This window comes from Aphelocoma coerulescens (genome assembly GCF_041296385.1).
Source record: "Aphelocoma coerulescens isolate FSJ_1873_10779 chromosome Z unlocalized genomic scaffold, UR_Acoe_1.0 ChrZ, whole genome shotgun sequence".
NCBI lineage: Eukaryota > Metazoa > Chordata > Aves > Passeriformes > Corvidae > Aphelocoma > Aphelocoma coerulescens.
Window position 1 is genome coordinate 19,172,879 of NW_027184085.1, and position 27,605 is coordinate 19,200,483.

The 27,605-nt window shown below is 42.4% G+C and overlaps 1 protein-coding gene and 1 long non-coding RNA gene across 5 annotated transcripts in view; one reads left to right on the plus strand and one right to left on the minus strand.

Moving 5' to 3' along the window:
- Nucleotides 1–1,352: 1,352 nt before the first annotated feature.
- On the minus strand, nucleotides 1,353–5,497 carry LOC138103247 (uncharacterized). Of its 3 annotated transcripts, XR_011147681.1 has the most exons (4): nucleotides 5,420–5,497; nucleotides 3,314–4,680; nucleotides 2,820–2,873; nucleotides 1,353–2,683 (listed from the first exon to the last, which is right to left on the minus strand). It is a non-coding gene; the product is annotated as an uncharacterized lncRNA (long non-coding RNA). The 3 variants fall into 3 exon arrangements; XR_011147680.1 differs by having other exon boundaries at nucleotides 1,353–2,873; XR_011147679.1 differs by having other exon boundaries at nucleotides 2,820–4,680.
- A 12,389-nt stretch (nucleotides 5,498–17,886) lies between these two features.
- ZSWIM6 (zinc finger SWIM-type containing 6) overlaps nucleotides 17,887–27,605 on the plus strand; it is a 110,796-nt gene continuing 101,077 nt past the window's right edge. The window contains exon 1 of one of the 2 annotated variants that reach the window (XM_069001335.1): nucleotides 17,887–18,418. In XM_069001335.1, coding sequence (XP_068857436.1) covers nucleotides 17,908–18,418 — 511 coding nt within the window. In that variant the 5' untranslated portion in view covers nucleotides 17,887–17,907. The remainder of the gene's footprint in view (nucleotides 18,419–27,605) is intronic. The other variant, XM_069001336.1, reaches the window with a different exon arrangement.

A 27,605-nucleotide genomic window follows, 5' to 3' on the forward strand; every position in this document is an offset into this window, starting at 1 on the left:
TCAGACATAAGACACAAGGAATATTTAACAGTCTGATGATTTGCTTATTTGCTGGTTTTGTCTGGGGTAGAGTTAATTTTCCTCGCAGTGGCTGGTATGGGGCTATGTTTTGGAATTGTGCTGAACACAGAGTTCATAATACAGAGATGTTTTTGTTACTGCTGAGCAGAGCTTACACAGAGTCAAGGCCTTTTCTGCTCCTCATACTGCCATGCTGGCAAGGGAGATGGGAGTGCCTGGGAGGTTGGGAGGAGACACAGCCAGGACAGGTGACCCCAACTGTCCGAAGGGATATTCCAGACCACGTGACATCATGCTCAGTGTATAAAGTGGGGGGAAGAAGGAAGAATGGGGGACATGTGGAGTGATGGCATTTGTCTTCCCAAGTCACTGCTGTGTGTGTGACAAGGTCCTACTCTCCTGGAGATGGCTGAACACCTGCCTGCCCATGGGAAGCAGTGAATCCATTCCTTCCTTTGCTTTGCTTGTGTGCACAGCTTTTGCTTTCCCTATTAAACTGTGTGTATCTCAGTCCATGAGTTCTCTCTTTTGTCTTTCTGATTCTCTCCCTGATCCTGCTGGTGGGGCAGTGAGAGAGCAGCTGCCTGGGGCTTGTTTGTTGGCTGGGGTTAAACCACAACCCTTACTGTGGATTCCCAGAGTAGTTTAAGTACAGTCAAACAGCTACACTGATGTGAAGATGATTAGGAAGGAGTTAGACATCACAGGTACCCTTCAATGAGTGTCAACCAGTGAAACAACAAGGACATGCAAGGCAATCTGATTAGAAAAAACTACTGCTAAAAGTGAAAAAAGATCTATTCAGAAGTAAAATAACGTTTAGGAGCTTAGTGAGAAACTGGCTACATCTGAAGAGAGGCTAAGCTCTGGAGGTGCTGATACCAATGGCAGCAATGAGCCTAGCTCCCGCCTAGTCAATGCTGCAATGAGGTGACTAGTGTTACCTATGTGACAGTGTTACCAGTGACACTACTGTGGTTCTTCCTTCTCTTCACTTCTTGAGATCATGCAATTTATTAGCTTCTTCCATACAGGACAAGAAAACATCCTTTGTGATGCCTTTTTGTAAATTTTAAAAATAATTGTTTTAAACACATACATTTCTTACCAGTATCAAAGTAGTTAAAGAAGTCAGGAGATTTGTATAAGATACCAGGGCCAACTTTGTACCAAAAGTCTGTTGACAGGGATTGTTATCAGGTATATGGTTTCAGCCTGGTTGAAAATTTAACACAAAAATACAAATGATCAGTCATAAAGAAAAATGAGTGACAACAGAGATACAGATATTCAATTCTTGTTAGGGAACTATTTGCAATGTTGATCTCATTTAAACATGCTCCTCAACTTATTTCAAATTTCTTATGTAATTATACCCTGTTTTCAAGTTCTTGTCACTGCACAGAGGTCCCTTTTGTATAAGTTCATATTCAGGTCAAGTTCAGAGAAGCTTCATAGAAATCAGAGACAAGACATTGTCCTTCTGCCAATGTGGTTTTGCCCCAAGCTGCAAGAAAGCTGAAGTAGCCACTGTAAGGGATATTTGCATCTTTTATTGCTTGCAGAAAGGAGGTCTTCAGCCAACAAAGGATACAATTTTAGTTTTCTGTGCAGAAAGAGGGAACTGATTTGCTGTAAATGATGATAAGGTAATGTTGCTAATTACTCCTGCACCTTTTATTCAAAGGACTAAATACCACTTTACAAAAAAAAAGGACAAAACACAAGTTAGAAGTTTTGGACAAGCTAAAGAGAAACAGCTATCAATATGCACATACTCTGGTTGCATTTAAAATCATACAGGCATACAAGACTTAATACATGAGCTTAAACTGTTAATCCAGAATGGTATTCCACCTTCTGTATATGACCACAGACATACAGTGATGCAGAATCACCAGATAAAATTAATTAATGAAGAAGACTATTGCTGAGAAACTGGAATAAACAGAACAAAGGAGTGCTAAAATTGCATGTGTGGCTGGCTCTCTTCCATAGACATCTTTAGAACAGATTCTTCTGCAGTCTGGATCCCTTGCCACACTACACCATTTACAAGTGATTATGTCCTTTCTTAAACAGCTGCAGCTGCCCTGAAGTTCCAGTACAAATGGTAGCCTCCACAGGCAAAAAAATGGATCATGAAGTAAACACATAGATGAGCTGAAGGAAGAACCAAAACAATTTTGCTCCCTACAAAGGTAAGGCTAGAACATCCACTTTGAGCATCCACTGGGCTGATCTATTTTGTCACAGAAGTCTCTGTGCTGTCCTGAACTACTGCTGAGTTGAGCTACAATACATATTTTAAGACAGACATCTCTTGAGGTTAAAACTAGAGATGGAAAGCCCATTATAATTAACTTTAAACTGTTTCAATCATTAACTGATCTGTATTTAGGGAAAATTGTACCACTCAGTTCTAGTCTGATTTTGTTCAGCTTCCAAAATTCAGCAACCAGACCCTTTTATGTCAACTAGATGGAGAAGCCAGGTATCAAGTTCCTATTTCACTGCAGATACTTTTGGACTCCAGTCAATACATGGTTTTGTTTGATAAAACAAAGAGGGTAAACTTCCTTCTATCATGCCACATGAATCAATAACTTTTTTGGCTTTTCTCTCAACCTCTCCTTTCTGCTAAGTATTCTTGAATCCTAAACTGCAAAAAGCAAATTAAAAAAAAAGTTTCAGTGCAAAACATATAACTACGCAATCCCTAGAGATTTCTTTTAGTATAGCCAAGAATTACACAAGGTATTTTGACCAAAGCACCATATTTAAGAGTTCATCCATACCTTCACAAATCTCTCTGCATCTCTTCATTCCTCCTCCAAATCCCCAAACAGTAACTCATTAACAGAAAAGAAAAGAAAGAAAATCAGCATTTTCAGTTCTTATGTCCAGCAGAACACAAACTTCTGAAGATGAGAAAGGCAATGCCAGCACTAGCTTTGCCTTAACATGACTGATGACTAGACTAAGGGAATTGTCTGCAGACGTAGTTTTACTCCCATTTTTGTTACAGCTGTACCAATACATGTGAAATGGTTATGCTAGGCAAAGAAAGGGTAACAGAGGTAGTGATGAATCTAAGGTATAAGACGTATTTAAAAATACTGTCTCAAATTTCAAAAGTAGGGTCAATTTATAGCATGGAGATGTTTCAGCATTGTTCTGAGGTGCCAAAATAAAATCGTGTAAGCATGTAACATAACAGAACACTTTAGAGATGATCAGAGCCAATATATACAATGAAACCCAGGACAACAAATTAGAGGCTTAGACTCACCTAAAACAAAAGGCTGTTCACTAGAGAATTTTACTTTGAGAACACCTTGCTCAACTGGCCTTCAATGGCTCCATATTTGGGTGTCTTCTTTGTTCTGAGGATTTAGAATTTGACGGGAAGACTAAATGAAAAGGTCATAAACATAAGAGTAAAAAGGACATGCTGCTTTCTTTGTTCACAAATGTTTCACTTTACTAGTTATCCACAAAACACTTGTCTGTTTGCCCCCAACTTATTAAAGCCATCTGGTCTGTATCAATGACTGTGCTGTTTTTTAAATCTCCAATCTTTTGGGTCATCTGTGAGCATCATTAGTAATTTTGTACAATGTTGATGTAATTTAAAACAAGCATTAGATAACACATAGCAAAAAATAATTCCTAAAATAACTGCAATATGAATATACCCACTCAGTTAGGATCCTCCGTTTACTGTTCAGTTTTTGGCTGCCAGTTACTCAATACTCTACTAATTCTCTACTAGCAGGTCATATTGATGCAATTAGCATGACATATAAAAAGTGTCATGCAGCTGTAAGTCGGAAAATTTTCAAGAAATCTAAATATTACATATTACAGTATTTTTATGTAAACACTATACTTTTTGGTTAGTGTGTTAGTAAAATTGTAGCCAGACTTGTTTCTCCTATAATGCTATTGGCCAACATTAGTTCTACTGATTCCCTTTAAGAGCTTACATATCAATTGTAATTTTTTTGCCTACATGGATGCTACCCAGTAATCATCCAGATTATCCTCTTTACCCTTTTTAATGCTAATACTTTTAACAAATCTTCTGGATTGTCTTTCCCAGTTTCAAATTATCGAAAACAAACAGTAGCAATACAGATAGCTGTTTATTCAGTTTTGGTATAAACTCTGAATTGAAGCTATCTGAATGTGTTACTTTAAAATTAGTTTTGATGGCTAACACACTCCTGAATTATTGCTGGAATAGGATGTGTTTTCTCACTTTGCGAAGTGATAAAATCTTGGGGTTTCCATTGATGCTTCAAACACATCAGGGCATTCAAAAGCCCCTGTCTCTATGGGGGACTCCGACCACCCCAGTATTGGTTGGAGGAACAACAAAGCCGGGCACAGGGAATCCAGGAGGTTCCTGAGATAATTTCCTTCTCCAAATGATAGAGGAACCAATGAGAGAGGTGCTATGCTGGACCTTGTTCTCGCTGACAAGAACGGACTGGTGGGGAATGTGAAGCTCAAGCACAGCCTGGGCAGTAGTGACCATGAAAAGGTGGAGTTTGAGTGAGAAGGACACACAAGAAGCTCACTACCCTGGACTCCAGGAGAGCAGACTTTGGCCGCTTCAGGAATCTGCATGGTGGAGTACTAGGGAATAGAATCCTGGTGGGAAGAACCAAGAAAGCTGGTTAATCTTCAAGGGTCAAGGTCCTCCAACTCAGGAGCAATTCCCAACAAAAAGGAAATTGGACAAAAGTATTGGGAGACCTGCATGGATGAACAAGTTGCTCCTGGACAAACCCAAACACAAAAGGCAGCCTGCTGAGGGTGAAATGAAGGACAGGTGCCCTGGGAGAAATATGGACAGATTGTCTGAGCAGCCATGGATCAGGCCAGATTTTTCACTAGCAGCATTCCCATTATTTCCACAGATCCATCATTCTGAAGACTAACTTAACCCTTCTTAAATGTACCACATTTACCTAGGAGGCTGGCAAGGGACATGAATGATACTGTGCTCTTTGCAGATATAGCTGCCATCAGCACTGTCTTACATGAAGTATCAACTCTACATGAAATATTCCAAATTTCCAGACTAGCTGATGTGTTATCCCAAGATGGTGTGTTGTAGCAATAAAGAGCCGTCACTGTTGTGAGCATCTGTTGAGAGGGAACAGTCAGCTTAAAATCTAGCCAACTTTCAGAAGTTAGTTAAAAGCAGTTCTGCATTTTCCTACAAATCTCCTAAGTGATTTGTGAAACTTATTTATATAAACATGTCTTGCCGGCTAGGTGACAGATGCACACAAAAGAAGAGACAGACTTAAACAAAAACAGTGACGTTACCCACTGATAAAAGTACAGGCAGAGTAACCAGAGAATTATTTTTGCTCAGCATTACTTGCAAGAGCTGGCATGACTCAATGACAAAGGTGTAGTTATGTTGACTCTGCTTCTTCCAGAAAGCAGTGACCTGTGGAGAGACATGAAAAGCAAGCTATAGTTCAATCAACCTTCATTCTGCCAGACCACAACTTCCTGTATAAAGGATTTCTGCAAGAACATCACAACATGCAACAACTAAAAGTATTAATTAGACAAAGTTTATTAACAGTTTAACTGGGATAGCAGGGGACTAACTCAGATCTAGAACTTCCTTTTATATTCCTTTCCTTATTTCCCATTCACCACACAAATTTCTTCTTAATATGCAGACAGCAGAACCTTCATCTTGTCTAAGAATTGTCATTCTTTGCTTTTTTTCCCAAGTAAACTTGGAAAAAAAGATTTTAACAATCTTTGCACTATTGTTGATCATAAAAAGCTAGTAGTATTTGTATTTTTAGGTACACTTAACACAGAATTATAGTTATGTGGTCTGAATCACCACTGGATATTAGTATTTATACCATTATGCTTTCACTTATCAAAGTAAGATCTATACAAATGATACTACAAATACTCTTGCTGAGATCAGCATAAGCTGAAGTGGTAAATTTTGCATAATTTTCACACTGCAGATACTGAAGTGTATTCTCATAAGGACTGTAGTCTGAAACATTATTTTTCTGTTCTCAAGCTACTTTTAAACAGTTGCCTTCTGAATGCTAATTTCAGAATTGCGTTGGCAGATCCTTACAGAGCATGTACTGAATGTTGCCATGGTTACTCTTCATTTAGTAAACAGTATGGAATAGACCCTCATTCACTGGCAATAATGCAACTTAGACCAATCCCCAGGTACTCTTAAAGTGGTTCCTCTTAATTTACACTTCTTAAACTCTGAATAAGCAGAGATTTCAGGTTTCATTTCCAAATTGTCAGTATAGAGGACACCATGCCTTCCAAGAAGTGTTCAAACTTAGTAGCAATTTTTCACTCCCAGGACCACCACTGCAGACAAGACAAGACATTCTGAGCAAATGGAAAAAGTTGCCTTCTTCCCCTTAGCAGATGTAGTGACTGAGACTCATGAGTATCAGGTGGAACCTGTCACCACAATGTCAATTATTGGGAGAGAAAACCGCAACTTTTGCAAGGCTCAGAGCTATTTACAAAGGATTTTCCTGATGCTAGAATCAGTCCAGGGTGGACCAAATTTCCCTGGTGGTAAATACCATTTAGAGGGTGGAGCTGGCAAGGAATTGTGGTTTTTTCCCTCAAATCTTACTGTCATAGGTTAGCAAGCATAGTCCTGGTAGGGATGTCCTTGCAAAGGGGTGCTTACAGCTTCCTCTGTGACCTGACAGAACCTATCAGCTGGCCAGTTTGAATATGGACAATTCTTTGAGCCACTTAAAATTGTGACCACCTCTGTGATCCACACTTAAAAACAGACAAACCCCCCATACCTCTCTCTTGTTTCCGGTGCTGGGACAGGTGGCTGCGGGCCCCATGTGGGGGCCAGCGGGCCCGGCCCAGGCCCTGCTCAGGACAGGCCAGGCCGGGCCACGGCCATCCTGGAGCCGATGGGCCCTGTTCTACCCACGGAACTTCCCCCCCCCGCCTTGCTGTGGGCAGCCGGAGCAGCTCGGCTCTCCCCCCTCTCCATTGCGATAAGCCCCATTCCAGCTGCAAGGCCGAGGTGAGATTAACCCTTTTAGTGCTGTGAAGAGCTGAAAACCTGAGGGAAGAGAAAGAGGAGATGCTTAAAGCTGAAATTCTGTTGTGAAGCTATGATATATCAGAGTATCCCATTGTAATTTCATGAAGATATGGGGGGTGGAGTGTTTAACTCGTGCTTGTGAGCAAAAGCACCTGCGCTGAGATAGGCAGATGCTGACACAGCTGTAATTTCATGAGAAGTTTGGACAGGGAGAGATGGAAGCGATGAGGACTTTTGCTCCAAATGGGAAAGGAGAAAACCTCAGCTCCTAGAGATGCTCCCAGAGATAGTCCTAAAGATGAAGATGAGGAAGACCCTTTGCTCCCAGGAAAGGAGAAGGGCCTCTGTTCTTAGAGATGAAATGCTCCCAGAGATGGGTGAAGAGAACTTTGGTTTCTGAACGGCTCAACCTTAAAATTGTACCCCAAAAACCTTCAAGAGTGGACCCTCGAAAGCAGTTGTGGGAAAAGCTGCAAGGCGGGGGAAGGGACTCGCATGCGAGCAGAGAGACTCCTCTTCCTAAATGGACTGAACAAGGTTATTTGGAAGTGGGTGGCTGTCTCATTGTGATACTGTTTTTCATAGCATGAGCAAGAAGAGACTTCTCTTTCTAAATGGACTGAACAAGGTTATTATGGAAGTGGTAAACAGACTGAACATCTTAAGGGTTGTCTTTACATTGTCAGTGGGAGAAGGGAGGAAGGTGGGGGGAGGAGGAGAGTTCTGAAGGTGTGGTATGATTTTTTTTCCCCTCTTTTAGGTCTGTTAATAAACTTCTTTATATTCTTTCAAGTTTGGTGCCTGCTTTGCATTTCTCCTAATTCTTATCTCACAGAAGATAAACAGTAATGAGTATTTTGGACCAAACCACTACACTAAATTGGTGTTTCTGCCGGGTTACAAACTGAACCTGCGACACTTACTCACTTTAGTTCTGCCCTTCTCTTCCTCAGTTATTCCACTCCTCATATCTTAGTGATTTCTTGTTTTCTTTTTAAAGACCTCTGTCTTTCCTAGTGAGCTTCAAAAGCAGCCAATCAACTGCAGCAAGCAAATTTTTGTTTTAAAAAAATCAAAGACTTTATGCTTGCAGAGAGAAATTGAAAATCAGAGCAGGGTGCAAGTCTGGTCATCCAAGTGTGCACATGGCAAGCTTTGGTGCCTGGGCTGCTGTCCTGAGCATGGTGAAAACTGTGCTCAGGCTGTGCTGCTGTTGCTTCTCAGAACCACTGATGCCACAAGAACAAAATGATTTTTGTGCTGTCTGTAACAAAGCTCTCAGAATGACATATTAAAATTACTGACTGGGAAGCAATTCTGAGTTAGGAGAATATTCTTCCTAGACATATTCTTCTGTCTTCTTAGACTGGGGGAACTGTAACATGACACTGGACCTTTACTACTACAGGAGGAATTTGGAGGCTTCTTTTACCTGTCCTTGTCCAGAGGCTCCACTTTTGGAACCACTAGAAAAAGTATTTTACATGAAACACCAGAAGAGACTTCTACCCCTCGTGCTACGGATCATAACATCTGAAGAATGACTGATGGTGACATCTGCCTGAGCTTGCAGTCACTGACTCAGTACCTCCTGCAGTGTTTGAACCACACCACACACAGTGGCCGCATCTATTCGCCCATGAAGGACCCCAATACAGTCCAGCAGAGGACAGTGTCTAGCAATAGGACAGTTGTCCCATAAGTCCTGCATAATTTATTACAGCAAAAAAGCACGGGAACATATTAATTATCAAGGGGTTCTTTCCTTTTCAGTGGTAAACCTGCTAAATTCTTGGAACTAGAAGAGGCTCAAAGCAATAAGTTTCTGGAAATGTAATACCACATTGTGCCACTATTATTCCAAGTATTGAAGTGCAGCAGAGGTGTATCTCTCAGCTCGTCTTAATCCCTGGAGCAGAAAAGAGAAAAAAAAGAAGAATTTCTCCCTTTCTATTCAAAGCAACTTCAAAAATTAGATGTTGTTATTCAGAGCAACTTCAAAAGTTAGATATTCTCTAGTCACAGACCAGTAGAAAAAAATTAAATCCCTGCTCTAAAAAAGAGGTTCCACCAAAGCCTTTGAAGGTAGTGAAGTAGAAGGAAGTACTGGTTTCTCTGACAAAATTTTACTGCAGGCTCTAACCATAGCTTATCTCTATCTTCTGAATTTGATTACAAGGCTTAGCTTGACATATTAGCTCAGGTACAATTTCCAAGACTGCAGGACAGGAAGAATAGGAAGAAGGAAGGTAAGTCGCTGGAAAATTTACCCATTTTAGCTCTTTAATAGGGACAGAGCATACAATGGACCGGCAACAGCAAAGTACAGTCAAAGGAAGATGGGAAAGAAAAAGAAGGGATAGAAACAGGCAACCAGACAATGAAAATACTTTCAGTTGGGATACAAAATAAAGGTGAAAGTGTATCAGTGCCACCCAAGATACATGTTAGTAAGCTGTGTTTAACCTTGAAAGTTGACTGCTCGGAACAGACGCAGTATTCCACAGCTCAGGGTTGCAGGGATAGCTGGGCAAAACAAGTACGCAGTACTCTAATTAGACTTGGGCAACAAAATTTCAAATACTTTCTAAAGTTTTGGGACAAATGCCCAAGTTTTAGAAATAGAAGATAAAATCTGGGTTGGGAAAAAAAGAATTGGGAAAACAACCTTTCAAAATGTAATACTCTTGCATTCGGCCTCTATTAACTATTCCTCGGTGTATGAATGATGAGACAGCACAGCATAGTATTTTTGTAGGACAGAAAAGTCTTACTCTCTTAATTTCATAGGGTGTCTTAACTATATAGAAGTCCTTGTATTTAGAGCACTACCTTGTAAGTTTGTTTCAGATACAACCCAAGAAAAGAGTTGTCTGTTAATCTTGAATTGGTGTTTCAGTCACAGCAAAGCTAGAGACAGGTTTGCAATATTGTTCAAATACTTGTAAACTAAGAATTTAAGAATCAGTTGGAACCAAATTTTACACAGAGATCACTAAGAAAAAAAATTATACTCCAGCTCAGTTTTCCCAGCTTGCTAAATGCAATCACTGTGGACCAAGTAAGAGGGAGCAGGTATTGTACCTGAGGTTTTTAAAAGAATGACAGTTGTTTCAACAGGAACCATTATAGTGTTGCTTAGCTATATCAGCCTTGTCTTTGCCTTCATACTTTCTGCAGGCCCTCAGTTACAATTCATGAAGGCAAAGAAGTTCACAGAAGATTGGCACCCAAAGAAATTGCTGTCCAGTTAGCTATACTTTTCTCTTCCTAGGACTGCTGCCTTGGCTGTGCTGCTGGAGACGAGGGTGCACCAGCACACCAAGGATCCTACTGAAAGGCACCCCAATTCTACAGCACACAGGCAGGAGCTTCAGGTTTTGGCATATTTAAGCCGTTCCTTGTAAATACAGCTCTCTTGAAATCACACATTAATCTGAACTCAGACTTCTTAGTCAGTCCTGGCTAACCAGGGAGGTCTGAGATGACTGGAGGTTGGCCAATGTGATGTCCATCCACAAGAAGTGCTGGGAGTAGGATCCAGGCAACTACAACTTGTTAGCCTGACCTCAGTGTCCAGCAAGATTATGGAACAGATTATTTTAGATATGATCACATGGGACACACAGAATAACCAAGGGATCAGGCCCACCCAGAATAGGTTTAGGAAAGGTAGGTGCCTGACCAAACTGATTTCCATTTATGACCAGGTGACCTGCCTGGTGGATGAGGAAAAGGCTGTGGATGTAGCCTACCTGGACTTCAGCAAACCCTTTGATACTGTCTCCCACAGCACTCTCCTGGAAAAGCTGGCAGCCCATTAAGTGGACAGGTGCACTCTTTGCTGGATTGGCCAGGCCCAGAGAGTGGTGGGGAAAGAAGCTGCATCCAACTGGCATATGGTCATTTAGTGGGATCCTCCAAGACTCAATGTTGGGGCCAGTTCTGTCTCATATCTCTCTTGATGATCTGGATGAGGGGGTTGAGTGCATCCTCAGGAAATTCATGGTTAACAAGTTGTGCGTAAGTATTGATCTGCTGGAGGGTAGGATGGCTTTGCACAGGGATCTGGACAGGCTGAATCATGGGCCAAGGCCAATGGTGTGAGGTTCAACAAGGCCAAATGCCAGGTCCTGCCCTTGGGTCACAACAACCCCAGGCAGTGCCATAGGCTGCGGTAGAGTGGCAGGAAAGTGCCCAGTGGAAAAGGGCCTGGGGTGCTGGTGACAGCAGCTCAACATGAGCCAGGGTGTGCCCAGGTGGCCAAGAGGGCAAATGGCATCCTAGCCATATGGATCAATGGATCAGCAATAGTGTGGCCAGCAGGATCAGGGCAGGGACTCTCCCCCTGTACTCGGCCCTGGTGAGGCCACACCTGAAATCCTATTCTGGACCCCTCAGTTCAGGAAGGACATTGAGGTGCTGGAACAGGTCCAGAGAAAGTGGGCAGAGCTGGGGAAGGGTCTGGAGCACAAGTCCTGTGAGGAGCAGCTGAGGGAGCTGGGGGTGTTTAGCCTGGAGAAAAGGAGGCTCAGGGGAGACCTTATCACTCTACAGCTGCCTGACAGGAGGCTGTAGCCAGGTGGGGTCAGGTTCTTCTCCCAGGCAACCAGTGACAGGACAAGAGCACTCAGTCTCAAGCTACACCAGGGGATAGGCTGGACATCAGGAAGGATTTCATCACTGAAAGGGCTGTTAAACATTCGAATGGACTGCTCAGGAAAGTGGTGGAGTCAACATCCATGGAAGTGTTCAAGAAATGACTGGATATGGCTTAGTGCTAGGACTTAGTGCTATGGTCTAGTTGACAAAGTGGTGATCATTCAAAAGGACTTGATGACCTTGGAAGTCTTTTCCAAACTAAATGATTCTGTGATCCTTGAAATGGGAGAAGGAAGGGTTTTGGCTTGTTTTTCTTGTTGTTGTTGTTTTTTGTTGTTGTTTTTGTTTTCTATTTAAAGCAATTTTAAAAATCATTCTACCGGCACTTAGCACACTAGAAAAAGCTCTTCCGAAAATTTTTGTTTATGTCATTTCTCTTTCTTTTCCATAGGTTAAAACTTAGGTAAGCAATGCTCTTTTTTTTGTGACAATAGCAGATTGAGGTTTTCATGTCCTTCATGCAGTTTCTGCCCAAGAATTATTGGGCCGGACACTGCAAGGTAATTACTTGGTCCAATGCAAAGAAGTATAAAGTAAGTGCAGTTCAAAGGGAGAAAGCCCAGGAAGATAAAAAAGGGAGCTGTTAGTGTAGAATGCTTATCCACAAAAAGGCAGTGCCCTAATATTTCTTTTTAAACCACCAGCCCATTTCACTTTAAGTATATGAGTATTCCTACACATACTGGTAGACTGAGCAGTGGCATTTTGCACCTGGTAACTTCTAGACCAGCCTATCCCATTCTTGGTGAAGAATGTCTGACCAGAAGAGGATAAAGCTCCGAGGAATCTTCTTTTTTTTTTTTTTTTTTAAACCACTTAATCACAATTAAGTGTATATATTTGCAGTAAAGAGAGAGAATAAATGAAGAAAGACATTTTAAGACCTGAAATTTTCATCAAATTCTTTTATTTCAATATTAGGAAAATATAATCCTTTTAAAGCAACATTTAGAAAGACTTGTGAGAGGAATATACTCTTTTTACTTCGAGTATTCACGAATTCTGCAACTCAAATCTAAACAAGGTCACAACAAACCCAGAGAGACATTAAATCTAGAGTTCTCTCAGAGACAAGACTTCTTCCTTTTGACTTTTTGCAAATGCTAAGCTAACACTTGGAAGAAAGGTGAGACACTCTTATCCCTCTATTCCAAGATTTCAAAATTCTGAACCATCTAAATCACTGCAACACATTTAATTTTAAGAGGTCACTTGCACATTATCATTTTACTTGTTACAGTGATGCTTTTTTCCCTAGTAACTTAGCAGTGAGCTAAACTGTCCCAACAGATATCCCAACACAAGGCTCCTTATAAGGAAGAAATAATCCATTCCCAGGGTCTATTCTCAATAAATGCAGATTGAATGTGCTCATTCCTTCAGGAAATACAGAGCAGCATTAATTCACATAGCTCTGAGACTATGGCACAAACAATGCCTTCCCCTTCAGTCCATCTGAGAATGACTTCATACGTCAAGTATCAAGCCACAAAAAGGCAGAGGACACAGACATGAATGTCAAGAGGATTTAGCTCAGTTTTAGATGCTTTTTAAATTGTTCTAAAATACTTGTAAAGCACACAGTGTTTTAAGTAGATTTTCCTAAATGCTTTTAGATTCTAGTCTCTGACTCCAGTTTTAGGAACATCATGGAATTTAATCAAAATAAAAAGTTGCACTTTGAAAGGGTGCTGCCAGTTTATTTTCACTTTAAAGAGCTGGCAATATTTATCCTGGAGTATTTGATTTAAAAGGCTAGTAAAAGGCAAATGTTCTTTTATTAGGCCTTAAATTAAAAATAGCTTCTGAACCTAATGAAAGAAACTGTTTTATGAAAACATTGCAAAACTGAAGACAGTGTCCAACTACACTATTTTCTTCACCAAGCAATCTAAGATAGTAATTTCCTCAACACTCATCAGTTCTGTCAGCTTTTCCTGCATTTGATTTCCCAGTTTCACTACACTGCAAAGTGCAGTGATATTCACTATCTTTACATACAGCAGTGTTTTTTCAAGAATTCACATGATGTTACAATACATTTGGTATCTGTAAAACCTGTCAATTTCTTCCAAGAAATTAAGTGCCTAGTTATCTAAAAAGGCACACAGAAACAGGTTAAAAAAAGATTTCATTTAGCATTGCAAATCCAGTTGTTTTAGTAGGTCTATCATTCTTTCTTTTTTGATTATTTTAGTGCTGTCTCTGCAATTTTTCCTGCTTTTTTTTTCCTTACAGCTTTAGCTCCAAGAACCCTCCAGCCTCCATTCCCAAGTCTCCTTCTCTATCTTTGACCCCCTACCCTCTGAGACTTTAGAAATAATTTATGCAGTGCATGAATCCAGACTCTGGTTCAGCTTCAATGCCAAGTCTCATCTTTCCCGATAAGATTTAACCACTGGGGTGAGTTATGTTGGCCAGCATTATGTCGTCTCTCATCATTCTTCTACATTTAGACCATTGTGTGTTTCATACAAAGACAACCGTGCAGCTGTATGTGAGCTTCCTTTTAAATTAGCACAACTGGTAAGACGCTCAAGCCTTGTATACTTTACTGGAATGAGCAAAACCGACTGCAACTGGCCTAACGCTTTGAAAAGATTATTAGGAAAGAATTTCACTGCATGGTGGCCAAGGGTGTTTTTCCAAGCAGCTCACAGAATAGCCTTTGATTACATGCAGGAAGTTAGCCAAGTTAAGCTTGCTGTTTTGCAGCCATTCCTTCCTCTCTATGTAGCTCTGGAATAGAAACTTCCCAAAATGGTAAGACAGAAACAGAGGAAAGAAACGCTCAGCTTGGTAAGGTCTTTCCTCAAGAACATCCACTGAAAGAAAAACTAACTAGCAATTAAAATACAGTTCAGGTATGGCTTTAACACATTCTAATTTCCTCTCTGCAGTTAACACATCTTCCCACTTGGTTTCAGAAAGTGGAGGGAACTCAGAGGGCAAACCCTGCAGGACAAAAGAAGTTGAGCCTCAGATGACAATCTGCAAGCTGTTCAAGTGCTATGCCAGTGCAGCTGGAGCCCAAAGTGGAGCACATTTGCTGCCTGTGGCAGAATGACAAGAGCAAAGATGCCTCTTGCTTCTTCATCTGCTCCCTCGCCCAGAAACCAAAAAGATTCACCAGTATCCTGTGTATCTGTTAATATTCATAGACTCAATAGGAAGTAGCTACTCCTGATGAGTGGTAGACAGATGAAAGAGGTGGATCTGTGAGCTTTTCCACCTGCTTTTCTCTGGGATTTCTTTAGTGAATTTAATAATTTCTGCCCAGATCTGGAAAGAAAGAAGAAAGACTAAGCTGAGATAACTGACACATAGGCTAATCTGCTTATTATGGATGATTTGTTGTTCATTGTCATTCTTCTCACTCTTCTTGGTTTTTATTGTAAAGTTTCTCTACTATGACGAGAAGCATTCTTCCAGTGGCATTAGTGTTATTTTTATTGCAGCAGGTGGCTAAGACCTGGTAAAGAACAGCCATTACCCAGTTTGGAAGAGTATTTTTACTGACTTGCTAGATGCTTATTTAAAGCAGAAATAGTGGTAGAACAGAGAATAAAAATTGCTTTGACATGTGAACAATCATTACTCAAGAATAATTTTCCTCTCCTATCATACACATGCAATCATGAAGATTTTTTTTTTTCTACCTTCTACTGATTTCATTTCTCTGCTCTCAGAACTGCTAAGATGAAAACCATACTAAATAGTAAAAGAAAGTACTATAAGCTCATCTCTGGCCTGCAACATTCAGGCTCCGTAACACTTGCAAAATTATTTTAGAGTTAAGCTTATAAATCCAATAGAATATTTGTAAAACATGCCTAAAATGAGAAACAAGACAATTAATATTCCAGCAAGCTATCTATGAATTTATGAAACTGGCATCTCAAGAGTAACTATTTTGCAAAGTCCATAGCCAGAAACACAAGTATCAGTTTAAACTCATTTCTTACACAGAAGGTATCTTTCACGATCCCAAAGGGAAAACCCCCGAACTTATTTTTTGTACAAAAAAAATAAATCAAGCAGAAAATAATTCTGGCCCTGTCTGCAGTTTAAGCTACTTGGTTAAGAAGCATGTTTCATTTTCTTAGTATGAGCAAAAGGTAGAAGGAAAAAAAAAAGAAAAAAAAAACAAAGAAAAAAGCGCAGCTCTAAACCTAGATGTAAAAAAATTCTCTACCAGTGAAATTTCCAAATAGTGCTGTTTAGAACCTCAAAAGCATACACACACACCACCCTTCTCCAATACGCGCAAACTCTAAACTATCTCAGGTTTCTGCCAATCTTTCTTTAAAAATCAGTCAGCGAGTATGATAGATTTCATTCAATTTGCCGTCCACTTTTACTGGAAAATGCAGTTTCTGCAAAGCTTTTCAATCACTTGACTACAAAATAAGCTCCTGTTGCACTCGGGGCGAGGGGGCGGGGGCGCGGTGGAAACAAAAACTAGACGACAAAGTTTCGAGCCAAGGAAATGTTGTTTGCACCTCTTAGATCTTATGCCTGGCACGCTTGACATTCCTCCGCCGCATTCCCTGCCGGAACCGCCTCCCCGCTGAGGGCGGCTTGCGCTGCATCATGGAAAATGTAGTCTGTCTGGGAAAACCAGCCTGGGAAAACCTTTGGCGGGAAGCCGCTCCAATTACGGCTTCTGCAGGGCACGGCATGCGAGCAAAGAGCTGCTCGCCGGGCGAGTAAGTGCTGTTTTCAAACTGCAAGCCGCCAAAAAATGCCGCTTACTAGCTATAGTTCCAAAATATGTAATTAATATATTTGGTTTTAAATTTGGTTAATAAAAATAAAAAATGGTGACTGCTCTACCATGACGCATCAAAGCGTAATCCCATTTCCGACATAAAATTCGTAAATACCAAAAATATTTACTTTTAAATTTAATTAGCGAAACAGAAGCGTCAGTTGCTCTGCAACGACACACAGCCCACAGCCTCTGTAGAAACGCGCTGTGGGCTGGGTTCGCTCCATCCCTGCCGTGCGGCACTTCCATGCGGTCGGCGTTCCAGGAGCTGCGGCGGGAGCAGCGCTCCGTGCTGCGGGCAGCCATGGCGCCACGCAGCATGTCGGGGCCCTCAGCATATCTATATACACATAGGTGCACAAATATATATATATGTATTTTTTTTTTTTTTTTCACAGGAAGGACACTTAATGCGAAGCGCCGGCACGGACCCGAATGGCGCGGTTTTTAAAGATCGCCGAAAACACCTCGACCCTCTGCTGTGTCGCGACATTCTCACGACCCACCTGGGCAAACACAGTGCCTTCATCATCGCGTCCAAGTGACTCACTGGGTGTCCGTGCCGCCCAGCCCGGTACCTCGGCTCTCCCGAAGCGCTTCCAAGCCCGGTCATCTGCAGAGCCAACCGGGTGCTGGCACCGGGATGACGGCCTTTACCGTACAACCTCTAATAGAAGGGAAACCTAGCCCCCCCACAAAACCCAACCACAACATCTCTTGGGGCGGGCCTCACTCGTTCAGCTCAAGAGCGTGTTATATGTACGCACCTGGGCTCCTGCTCCAGAGGCGGACGGAAAGGGCTTCGCCCGTTGCGGCCCGCCTCTGAAGCAGGAGCACAGGTCTTTCCCTCGCCCCGGCCGCAGCCGATACCGTATTTCCCGTCCGCGAAGCCCGGCTGGGCTGAGCTCGCTCCGCCCCTCCGGCTTTCCCGGCAGAGGTGACGGGGTTCAGCTGCGGCGGCGGCCCCGCCCCCGCGTTCCATTCCCTATATGGCGGCGGAGAGGGGGGCGCCGCCGGCCACGCCCCCCTTTTCCCACGACGTGCGCGAGGGCGCGCCCGGGCTTGCGCGCGTGACATCAACGGGAGAAGAGGCTGGGAAAGGGGGGGGGTGCGCGCGCCACCCCCTGGCGCTTCCCCCCGCCCCCACCCCCCGCCGTTCTATTTACGTTCGTGACGCCGCTTTGCATAAGGCCCGCCCACCCCGCAGCCGGCGAGGCCGCGCGGCCCCGCCCCCTTGCCACATAAGGGCAGAGGGGGGCGTGTCCCCGGGGGCTCGCGGGCGCTCGCTGTCTTCCTGGAGCCGTTTATAGGGTACAGCCACTTCCGCTGTCGGCTTAGAAGCGGCGCGATCATGGCGGAGCGCGGTCAGCTCCCCCACCCCGCCAAGCGCCTCTGCTGCAGACCCGGCTATGGCTTGGGCTGCAGGCCGGGGCAGCGGGCGGGCGGCTCCGGGCCCGGCGGCGGCGCGCTCTGCGCTGGACCCTCCTCCGCAGCTGCCGCCGCCGCCCTGGGGCTGCTGCCGCTCGGCAAGACCCAGAGCCCCGAGTCCCTGCTGGACATCGCGGCTCGCAGGGTGGCGGAGAAGTGGCCCTTCCAGCGGGTGGAGGAGCGGTTCGAACGGATCCCGGAGCCGGTGCAGCGCAGGATCGTCTACTGGTCCTTCCCCCGCAGCGAGAGGGAGATCTGTATGTACTCCTCGTTCAACACCGGCGCCGAGGATCCCGCCGCCTGCCCCGGGGGCGCCGCCGCGCCCGGCGGGGCCATGGACGCCGCCGCCGCTGCTGCCGACGAGAACCGGCTGCCCTTCCGCAGGGGCATCGCTCTGCTCGACGGTGGCTGCGTCGATAACGTCCTGCAAGTCGGTGAGTCACTGGCCGGTTCCGCTCTGGGGCCAGGCCGCCGCCGCTCGGGGCCGCGGGTCTCCCGCTGCGTGTCACCCACTTGCCGTCCGTCTCTCTCTCCGCCGGCAGCTCCCCCGCCCGCGGCCCGGCCCGTGCGAGCCCTTCACTCCCCGGCTGTACCGCGGACCGGGCAACTTCCTCCGCCGGTCTCCTCCCCCTCGTGCTCGGGACGCGCAGTGGCTCCGTGGCTCCGTGACACAGACACGGCTCCCGCTTGCCCCTTTAACTCGCAGCCCCGCACCGCGCCGTGCCCGCTCCCGGTAATCCAGCCTGTGTAATCCCGTTTGGCTCTGCCCTCCTACCAGCGTCCACCCCCGGTAATCCGGGTCATCGCTTTACCTCGAGCCACAATAGCGAGGAGATGCCGCCCCCCCCATCCCGAGGGGGACCGCCGGTGGAAATGAATCAGCAGAAGGGAGGCCGGCGGGGGAAGGAGGGCGGGGGCGGGATGCGCCGCCGTCCAAAATAAAGACATAAAAGCCGTGCGAGACCCCGGCAGCGGGAGTGCGGGGGGGATCCGCGAACAAAGGCATTTCTAGGGCAGCAGCGACGAATCGGAGGGAGGGGGCGCGATCCGCCCCGACGGGGGTGGTTTGGCTGGGGGGGTTGCTTCGGAATGAACGGCTTCGTGACAAGGGGGGGAAAGCGCAGCTCTTCCTCCTCCTGGAACAATACCCCCCTCCTCTTCCTCATCCCCAGCCCAGCCGCCTGCCGCTGTTCTTCACCCGCTGCGGGTTCCCTTGGTTAACTCCTCCCTGCCTGTGTTTAAAGGGCTGCAGAGGTGGGTATTCCCCCACTTTTGGGGGGCTGTCTGCCGGGGGCGGCTCCTCGTTCATTCAGGGAATAGAAGGGGAGCCGCCCCCGGCAGACAGTCCCCTCCGCCGGTGGTGATGCTCTTTGTGTGACCCGGCCACTTTGTTCTCATTTTCGTGTTTATTTGCGTCTTTTTTTTTCTGTCTTTTTTTTTTTTTTTCTCTCAGTTTTCTGTCGTTTCCCCTTCTCCTCCCCTGAAAAGGAGAAGACAGACAAAAGAGGCTGCTGCTCGCCTTTTGTTGACGGCGGCGGCTCGGTGTGTGTGTGTTTGTGTGTGTGTGGGGCGCCGGCATTCCCCCCTTCATCCTCCCCCAAAACCTCGGTGCTGCCCGCTGCGGGTTTGACTTGGCGGGCACCTTGTAAACGTGCCATCAGTTTTTTCCCGAAGGGAAAACGTGTCCCTGCTCCTAGGCTCAGTGCCCTTCTCTTCTGCCTACGGGGACTTACTTTTTTTTTTCTTTTTTTTTTTTTTTCTGTTTGCTTGTTCTTTTTTTAATCTAATTAACTTTCTTACAAGTTTCATTTTCTGACTTTCTCTTTCCAAGGGTCTGAGGTGCATCTGTGGTTCCTCAGGACTGGCAAAACCAGAAGCAAGGCTTTTTTAGTTTGGTTGGCAGTGCTGATATTATTTTTTTTCCCTTTTGCTTGCACTTGATTCTGTTTGCAAGCGATTAGGAATGACAGGAGTGCACATAGGGAGGGTTTCTTGGCTGATTGCATTTAAGCCAGGAATTCACTGTGAAAATAAAGCCAAGGGGCAATAAATAAAAGATGCAATCTTCTCTAGGAGGCAGACACCCAGCATGGACTTTGCTTCCCTTGCTTTCAGCAGTGGAATAGGCCTCAGTGAGTAGTTGTGAGAGCAAAAAAGTAACTTTTTGTGTGTCTTCAAGGGGGGGGGGCATTGAGTAATGTTGGCAAGGGTCAATGTGAAGAAAGAAAATAAGTATAAATCCGACTGAAGTGTTGACTGCTTCTTCTGGAACCCTTAAATGCCTTTCAAACAGATACTGTACCCACTGCTGAGAATACATTTGCTTTGTTGTATTCCCTGTTCCCCCCTCCCCCCGCCCCCCAACCTTATGTGAGCCTCCTTTGAAATTCTGTGCAAAAATAGTAGTGGAAACTGGTGATATGAAAGATGTCAGTTGTTTTGACAGAGGCCTTTGGCGAGGGAGCTGTGGAGGACTTGGTTAGGCTGGGTCCTGCTGTAGGAAAGTTCTTGTGTAATCTGGGTAGGTAGCTGTGTCATTAAGACCAGGTCTTGCCGACAAGATACTCCTTGTGAAGCAGAAAGGTGCAACTGTTAAAAGGCAATTCAGCTCTAGAGTGAGTTATGTTGGGCAGAGAATGGAATTGGTTCCATATAATACAGCTGAATATGTAGCATTGATGAAAACTTAGAATTAAGTTTATGTAAGTGCATGTTTAGTGACCATATAAATGTGAACTTATGTTCTTTGCAGTATGAGTAATGGAAACTCTGTAAATGTTTACTGTTGAACTATGGAAAAGTGCAGTTATTGGACAAAATACATTTTATTACATATCAGTTCTAACAGCCTTACTTGTTACCTGAAGTATTACTATAAGCAGGGAATGCAAGACTTGATTTGAGAGACACATAAATTTTGGTTCAGTGGTAGTTAAATGGCACCATTTGCTTCTGAATTTTACATTTTAAATTTTTCATTCTAGTCCTGAATAAAGATTCTGCCAATTTTATCATGGTAAATAATTTCAAGCAGGAGGATTTCACAAACATTGTATCTATGGTTTTATAAAAATCTTCATGGGATCCTGCTTCATACCTACTGAGTTAATCTCTTGTGTGGTGTCTGGTAAAGAAAATCTGAAATAAAATGAAGCTGACGTATTAGTGATACACACAAATAATGTTCTTGGTAATCGGGCAGTAAGGTTGGCTGCTAGGCTATTTTGTAGTTCAATGGTGCTGTCCTAGCATAATAATTAACATCACTTAATTTTGAAGGATTTTTCTCCAAAGAAGACAGCTTCAGAATTCAATTTGCATCTAATTTATTGATGTATTTATAGCTTTTTGATATGCTTCAACTAGACATGAAGGTTTTTCTTTTTCAGTTTATTTTTAAAAAGCCAGAGAATGCAGACTCCTAAAGCAAACCTTCCCAACTGCATGAAACAGCTCTTTTACCATGCATGTTTTTAACTTATTTCAAACCAAGTATTTTTAGTAAAAATTACAGTCTAAACAAGAAAGCACTTTGTGAGTAAATATGACAATCTGGAAGGAAAATTAGAAATTGACTGTGTTTCATTCGGCCAAATTTGTGAAGATGCCAGGAGCAAGCAGACAGTTTTAGATGGCGAAGTGTATATTTGGTTTCTGAGGTTAGTCCTGAATTAGTACACAGTACTGTATTGTCGTCACGGCTGTGGCTGTCAAGGTTAGGAAGAGGTGTGATCCCTCAATAGCACAGCTGACCTGGCGAGAGCCCTTAATGCAGCTATTCTAGGAGAAGAAATAAACCCCTGTGCCTCCACTGGTATGACTCTTGCTTAGGGAAAGACAGAGGTTGCCTTGGCTGTAGTGCTGTAAAACACAGCTTCACTGCTACAGCTGTATCTGCATTAGAAGTGCTCAAAAATTTGTGATACGTCATACAAGTACTCCTACAGTATCCCTGTCTGTTGGTAATTTGAGGCAGGTTTGTCTTTGTTGTGTAGACCCTGCTTGCTCATACAGGCCTTCCTTAAAGGAGTTACAGCCCTTTCCATGGTAGCATACTGTGGTAGGTCATGCCTTTTAGGTATGAATGGCAAGGGAGTGAGTTGGAGGGAAGGGACTCCTCGGGAAGGAAAATACAAAGAATTCATTGACTGGCACTTGCCTCAGCTCTAGAATATGATGTTAGTATTATAAGCTAGAAAGCTGCTTTATCTGTGGAAGGAGGCTCAGCTGAAGAGCATCATTAGCATGGAGCTGCAGGCATGTTTTGGAAGCCCCTTAGAGATAGCTGGTTGCGGGATGTAACCAAGATGCTTCTTAGAGAAAAGCAAAGTAAAATTTCTCCTTTGTTAAATAGTGGTTGGAGATTGCTGATGTTTCTTTCGTTTGTTCTTAAGTTAAAGACTGGAGATTTGTTTTGCTTTCGAAACCAAGAAGCCATTTTTTTCAGCAGGAACAAGAGAAGGCTTTAGAAGACCATATTGGTGGCTGCATGTAGTTCTGGTGGAATGTGTATTGTAGTCAGCAGATTTCAGATCCTTTTAGTGGACAAGGATTCGAGTTAAATTTTCGTTCTTCCGAGCCATCTTTTCTGAAAAAAAACTGCCCAAAACTTTGTGAAATTGAAGAGCATGTAAAATAAAAGTAATTTCTCTTCTTTCATGACAGAGCTGGCACAGATGTTATACTGTGCTGTGAGCTGAACTGCAACTTTCAGCAGATGTGGTGATCCTTACTGATGTGTGCAATATATACATAATGGCTGATGAAACCTGTGGGACAGATAGTATTTAGTAAAAGGATTTACTTAATGGAAGTAATACTGAGTTGTGTGACAAAACTAAGGCTATCATTAGTGGGAATGTAGGTGCTGTGTTTAGTATTAACTTTTTTTGAGCTATGATACCAAATTGTTCTAGTATGTGTAGTGACCTTTTCCCAAGAGGAAGAGGTTGTGTTAAACTCTGCCTATTTGAAGAGGGGAATTTTGTGTGCTGACATGCTGAAGGAACAATCATGTTCTTCCACAGTCAGCCTAAGTTGGGGTTTGGTTAGGAATGTATGAGTAAAACAAGTCATCCAGAATTTGTTAATACAATATTGTGGTATGGGCGTAAACAAATGATGTCTGACTTTTTGCTGTACTTTTTTGGACTTAGTTCCAAGACTAGTAGAGTCTTGCGAAAATATCTTCATTGATTGCAGTTTCAGTTTGCTCGAAGAAATAACTACCAATATTTCCAAGTTCCAGAACAGAAACTAATAAGCTAATTTTTAAATGTTTCATCCTGAAAGGGAGACATCTAATGCATTCCAGTTTCCTTGTTAGACTTGGAGTGCAATTAATAGTACTCTAATACACTATCCTTGACCTTGAATAATTTCTTTAGAAACCCTGAAAAAAAAAGAGCAAAAGAAGTAAAAAAAGCTGTCGTTCAAGACCAGATCACTGAAGGTGGAAAAGCTTTGTAGATCAGCTCTTGCCTTTAATTCAGGCTTTCTAAAAGTATCTGATCTGGATTTCAAGAAAATGTAGGTATTTTAGAGTGATTTCAAAATATGAGAATAAAACTTTATACTATCTTTGTATGTGGTTGTGAATAGTAGGATAAATGTAATAGGACAATGTCAATACTGCTCTAGAATTCATTTATTTTTTAAGGAAAATAATTGCTAATCACTTGCCATCACAATTTTTAAAACGAGGAATCTTCTTTTATACAGGAGTGTTGTATTTGGTTCACGTAACAAAATTTTTCATTGTTTGTTTTAGGTCAGTTTTCATGTTTCTTATATTCCATTTTCCCCTTAATTTCAAGGCTTTCCTCACATCCAAGAAAACAATTTTCATTTTTAAATCTGCTGTTCCTTTTAGAAAGTGATTCCATCTTTATATATGATCTGATGTTTTGGTATGTAGCAATGTTTGAATATGAACCACTTGCCATGCCAGCAACTGATGCCAGCATATGCTGTCTCTCCCTGTATGCTAACTTTCAGAGATGAACAATTAATTAAAAGCAGAATCTGTGTATACTGGGGCTGTTTAAAAGTCAGCATCAGACAAACTGGTTTCCTTAAAAATCAGTAGCTAATTGCTGCATTTTGCTGTATCATTTGCTTTTATAAATGAACGTGTTAAAATTGAACCATTACTTAAGACTCTGCTAACATTCTAATTAAAAAATTCGAGTGAAAAAATGTGCTAAACACTTCTTACTGTGGAAGGATGAGGTACATTAGATGGCACGCTCTAAGATATGTCTGCATGAGTTCAATTTAAGTGTCACCTGCTGCCTAGGTAATCTAGTGATGTCAAGATAAAGTGTGAAGTTTTGTAGTAGTGTAAATATGAGTGCAAAGTTACAGTAGTATAGGAAAACAGCTGACATCCTTTAACTTGCTTTATCTTTAGCTTATTTTCTAGGGGGTTAGGTAGGAGAATTTACTGCATCTTTAAAAAAACCCCAAAAGTCAAGTCCAAAAAGAACCATGCTATTTTAACTGACAAAAGGTATCCTAATTTATGAATATGCTGTCTGGGACATGAACTAATTTGAAATCTTAAAAAGCTTTCATGTGCAGCAAGGATACAGATTTAATGTGAATTCTGATTGCCTGGAATGCAGTCAGCCTGACAGCACGTGAACACTTGAGTGCTGTCCAACAACTGCACTTGTTCTGAGAGATCTGTCTTGAATTTCCAGTTTTTCCTCTTGGTTTACTGTCCAAGACTATGAATGTAAAAAGTTCTCAGCTGGGTATGTGTGCAACCCTTGACGTGGCTTCATAACCTTCTGTGACCTGTATCACTGCCGATGTTGGCTGGTACTGTACACTGGTTTGCATTCTCCTTCCAGCTACATGCCAATTACCATGATTTATGTGATGGCCTTGTGGCACATTACCCTGCTGTCCTCTGAAGCAGCAACATGCATCCAGTCTTTGTTGCCTTGGCCCTGCTGTGGAGGGCCAGAACGTCTGGAAAACCAGAGATATAAATCACCATCTTAAAATAGTTGTTTTCTGACTGAGTTCTGCATATGTGCAAACAGATTGGAGGAGTCTAGCCTTCTAATAGTAACTACAGTGTAGAGAATTCCTTTGTGGTTAAGTCAGAACTGATAGAAGGCCTACTGTAAGAGCTGAGTGGGCATACAAAAGACTTTTTCTGATGCAGCACAATTCAGTATAGACTGATGAGTGTCCATATGTGGAATTTTTACCAACACTTTATTAAACACTTCCAAAAAGAGAAAAACAGATTTTCGAAGAGGAGAAATTTCAGCAGTGTTTGAAGGACATTTTAAAGTAATGCTTTACATCACATGCTTTAAAAAGGAGAGTATGTGTTTTTATTTGTGGTTTTAAAGATTATTTATTTATTTTTTTATTTTACCGTAAGCCTCCATTTGTCTTTGCAAGTGAGTGTATTTGACAGTCTTGAAATACCTGGAAATTTTGCTTTGGAAATGCATGGGCAATGGCTGAGAAAATCTGACGCTAATTGGAAGGATATGGTAAAACCTGTCAGTAAGTTTAAATTTGCACTGGTAGAGCTAGCTGATCAGATAAATAGGAAGCTCATTTACTGAATTAATGTGCTAAAAATTCAGGTGACTTACCTTTTATCCTAGCTTATTTAACAATCCACCTCTTTACATAAGTGATCTTTCATTGTTAGTTGATGTCAGACCATTAATACATTTTGGCATTGTTGGAAAAGTCACGGGTGAAATAGCATAGTAAGATATTTCGGAGAAGTATGTGTTAATATATATCTTTATTGTGACTTTTTTTACTTTACTTTTTTCACAAAAGTTAATTGCATTCAAATGACTGTTTTAAAGGCCTGGAAAATCAACTGCTGCATAGCTGTATGACTTCTAAGAAATGAGACACTTTGTTGTATGTGTGCCAAGTTTAACTGCTAACTGGTTACTGACAGCCGGTAGTAATGCAGTGGCAGTGCAGGAACTAAGCAGGAATTCTGCAGCTGACTACAATGTTTAATTTACGCTGACTAATGAAATAAAAAACATTAGACCATTGAGGCATTTAAAATTGGAAAAACTCTTACAGAGTGTGAGAGAAATGTATAGTCTAACAGAGTAGAGGATCAAGTTTGCATGTATTCTAATTATTTAAGTGTTTTTAACCTTGTGTTAGAACTTGGCTTTGGGTTAAAGGCTTCAGCAGTGGCTCTCAGATTTGTTTCTGTATGCTTAAAGTTTGACTCTTCTTTAATGGTAGTAGCCTGCCTTCTTTCTGCATAGCAGTGTTCCACTATGTGTGCAAGGCCTAGTGGCAGCACAAACTTTTTAAACTCAAACATTTTAGCCTCTAGCTTACCTTTGTCAAAAGTGGCTTCTGATCTTAATTATTTCTTCTTAATTTCTACATTCAACTTCGGTATTTTGATTGGGCTGAAGTGCATGGAGCACCTATCCATATTCAGTGATTAATGACAGGATTGACAGTATATTTATCAATACTACAAATAAATACAGGTAATGTGGTCTTTAGAGTTTCATATGATTGATTGTTGGTCCTTTCTTCCACTTATGTTCAGCTGTGGCTATGAAAGGATAGCCGATAAAAGCGGTGTTAAGAACTCATTACCAAATACACCTACAGATAATCTTCCTGGGATCTTCTGGAAAATGTGAGGAAATCAGTTGAGTGGAGAACTGTACTGTAAGCTGTTGGTTGCTTCCACAGCAGTTAGTAGTTCCATCAGACTTTACTTTTGCTATTGGTGGAATACAATGCAGTGTTTTGGGAGGGTGGAAAATAGTCTTAGTAAAACACTCATTTGCATATTTACAAAGCTGGATTTAGTGACCATGCTTAGTGGATTAAATATGGCTTGTTCTTCTTTAGGACAATTCTTCAGGATCTGTTGATTTTAAGAGTTTAAGACCAGGGAAAAATCAATAGTCTAAATGAATTGTTTAATATATTAGCTAAAGAAAGAGAAAAACTGGAACACTTTTTATTCTGAAATACTGTTATTATCAATGATAGCTGGGACAACTGGCTGTGCTGCTGCTGTGGTACATGCAAAATGAGTCTCAGTTCTTCCATTGATTTAGATTGTAAACTGAAACCTTGCAAACTGTCCACAGTTAGTGTCTTGGGGATAAAATATCAAGTCCATTATATTCTGTTTCTAGTGTAGCTATATTATACAGAAGCCCAAAACTTCAATTTTGCTTCCTCCAGAGCAGGGGGATGAGGATGACATAAAATGCAGGGGGATGAGGATGTCATAAAATGGACAGCTGTTTTTTGTCTTTTTGTTATTGCAAGCCATGATATGGGAGAGCAGCATCATGCAGCTTTCCTGATCAGATATGAATGCATGAATTAATAGAGGTGACTTCAGCTCAGTGTGCTAATGCATGAATGACAGGCAGTGACTAGGACTGGGACATGATGTAACAGATGCCGTGAAAGTCTGATGGGATAAGGAAGCTGAGAATAAATTTATTTAGTCCTGTGTATAAATTGTAGAAGCAGCATACCACTTAGTTTTACTGACAGTTTCCAGTGGTTGGCTTTTACATTGTCATGCATTGTGGCAATAGTTTACAGGTTTGATTTCTAGGTAAATTTGTAGAT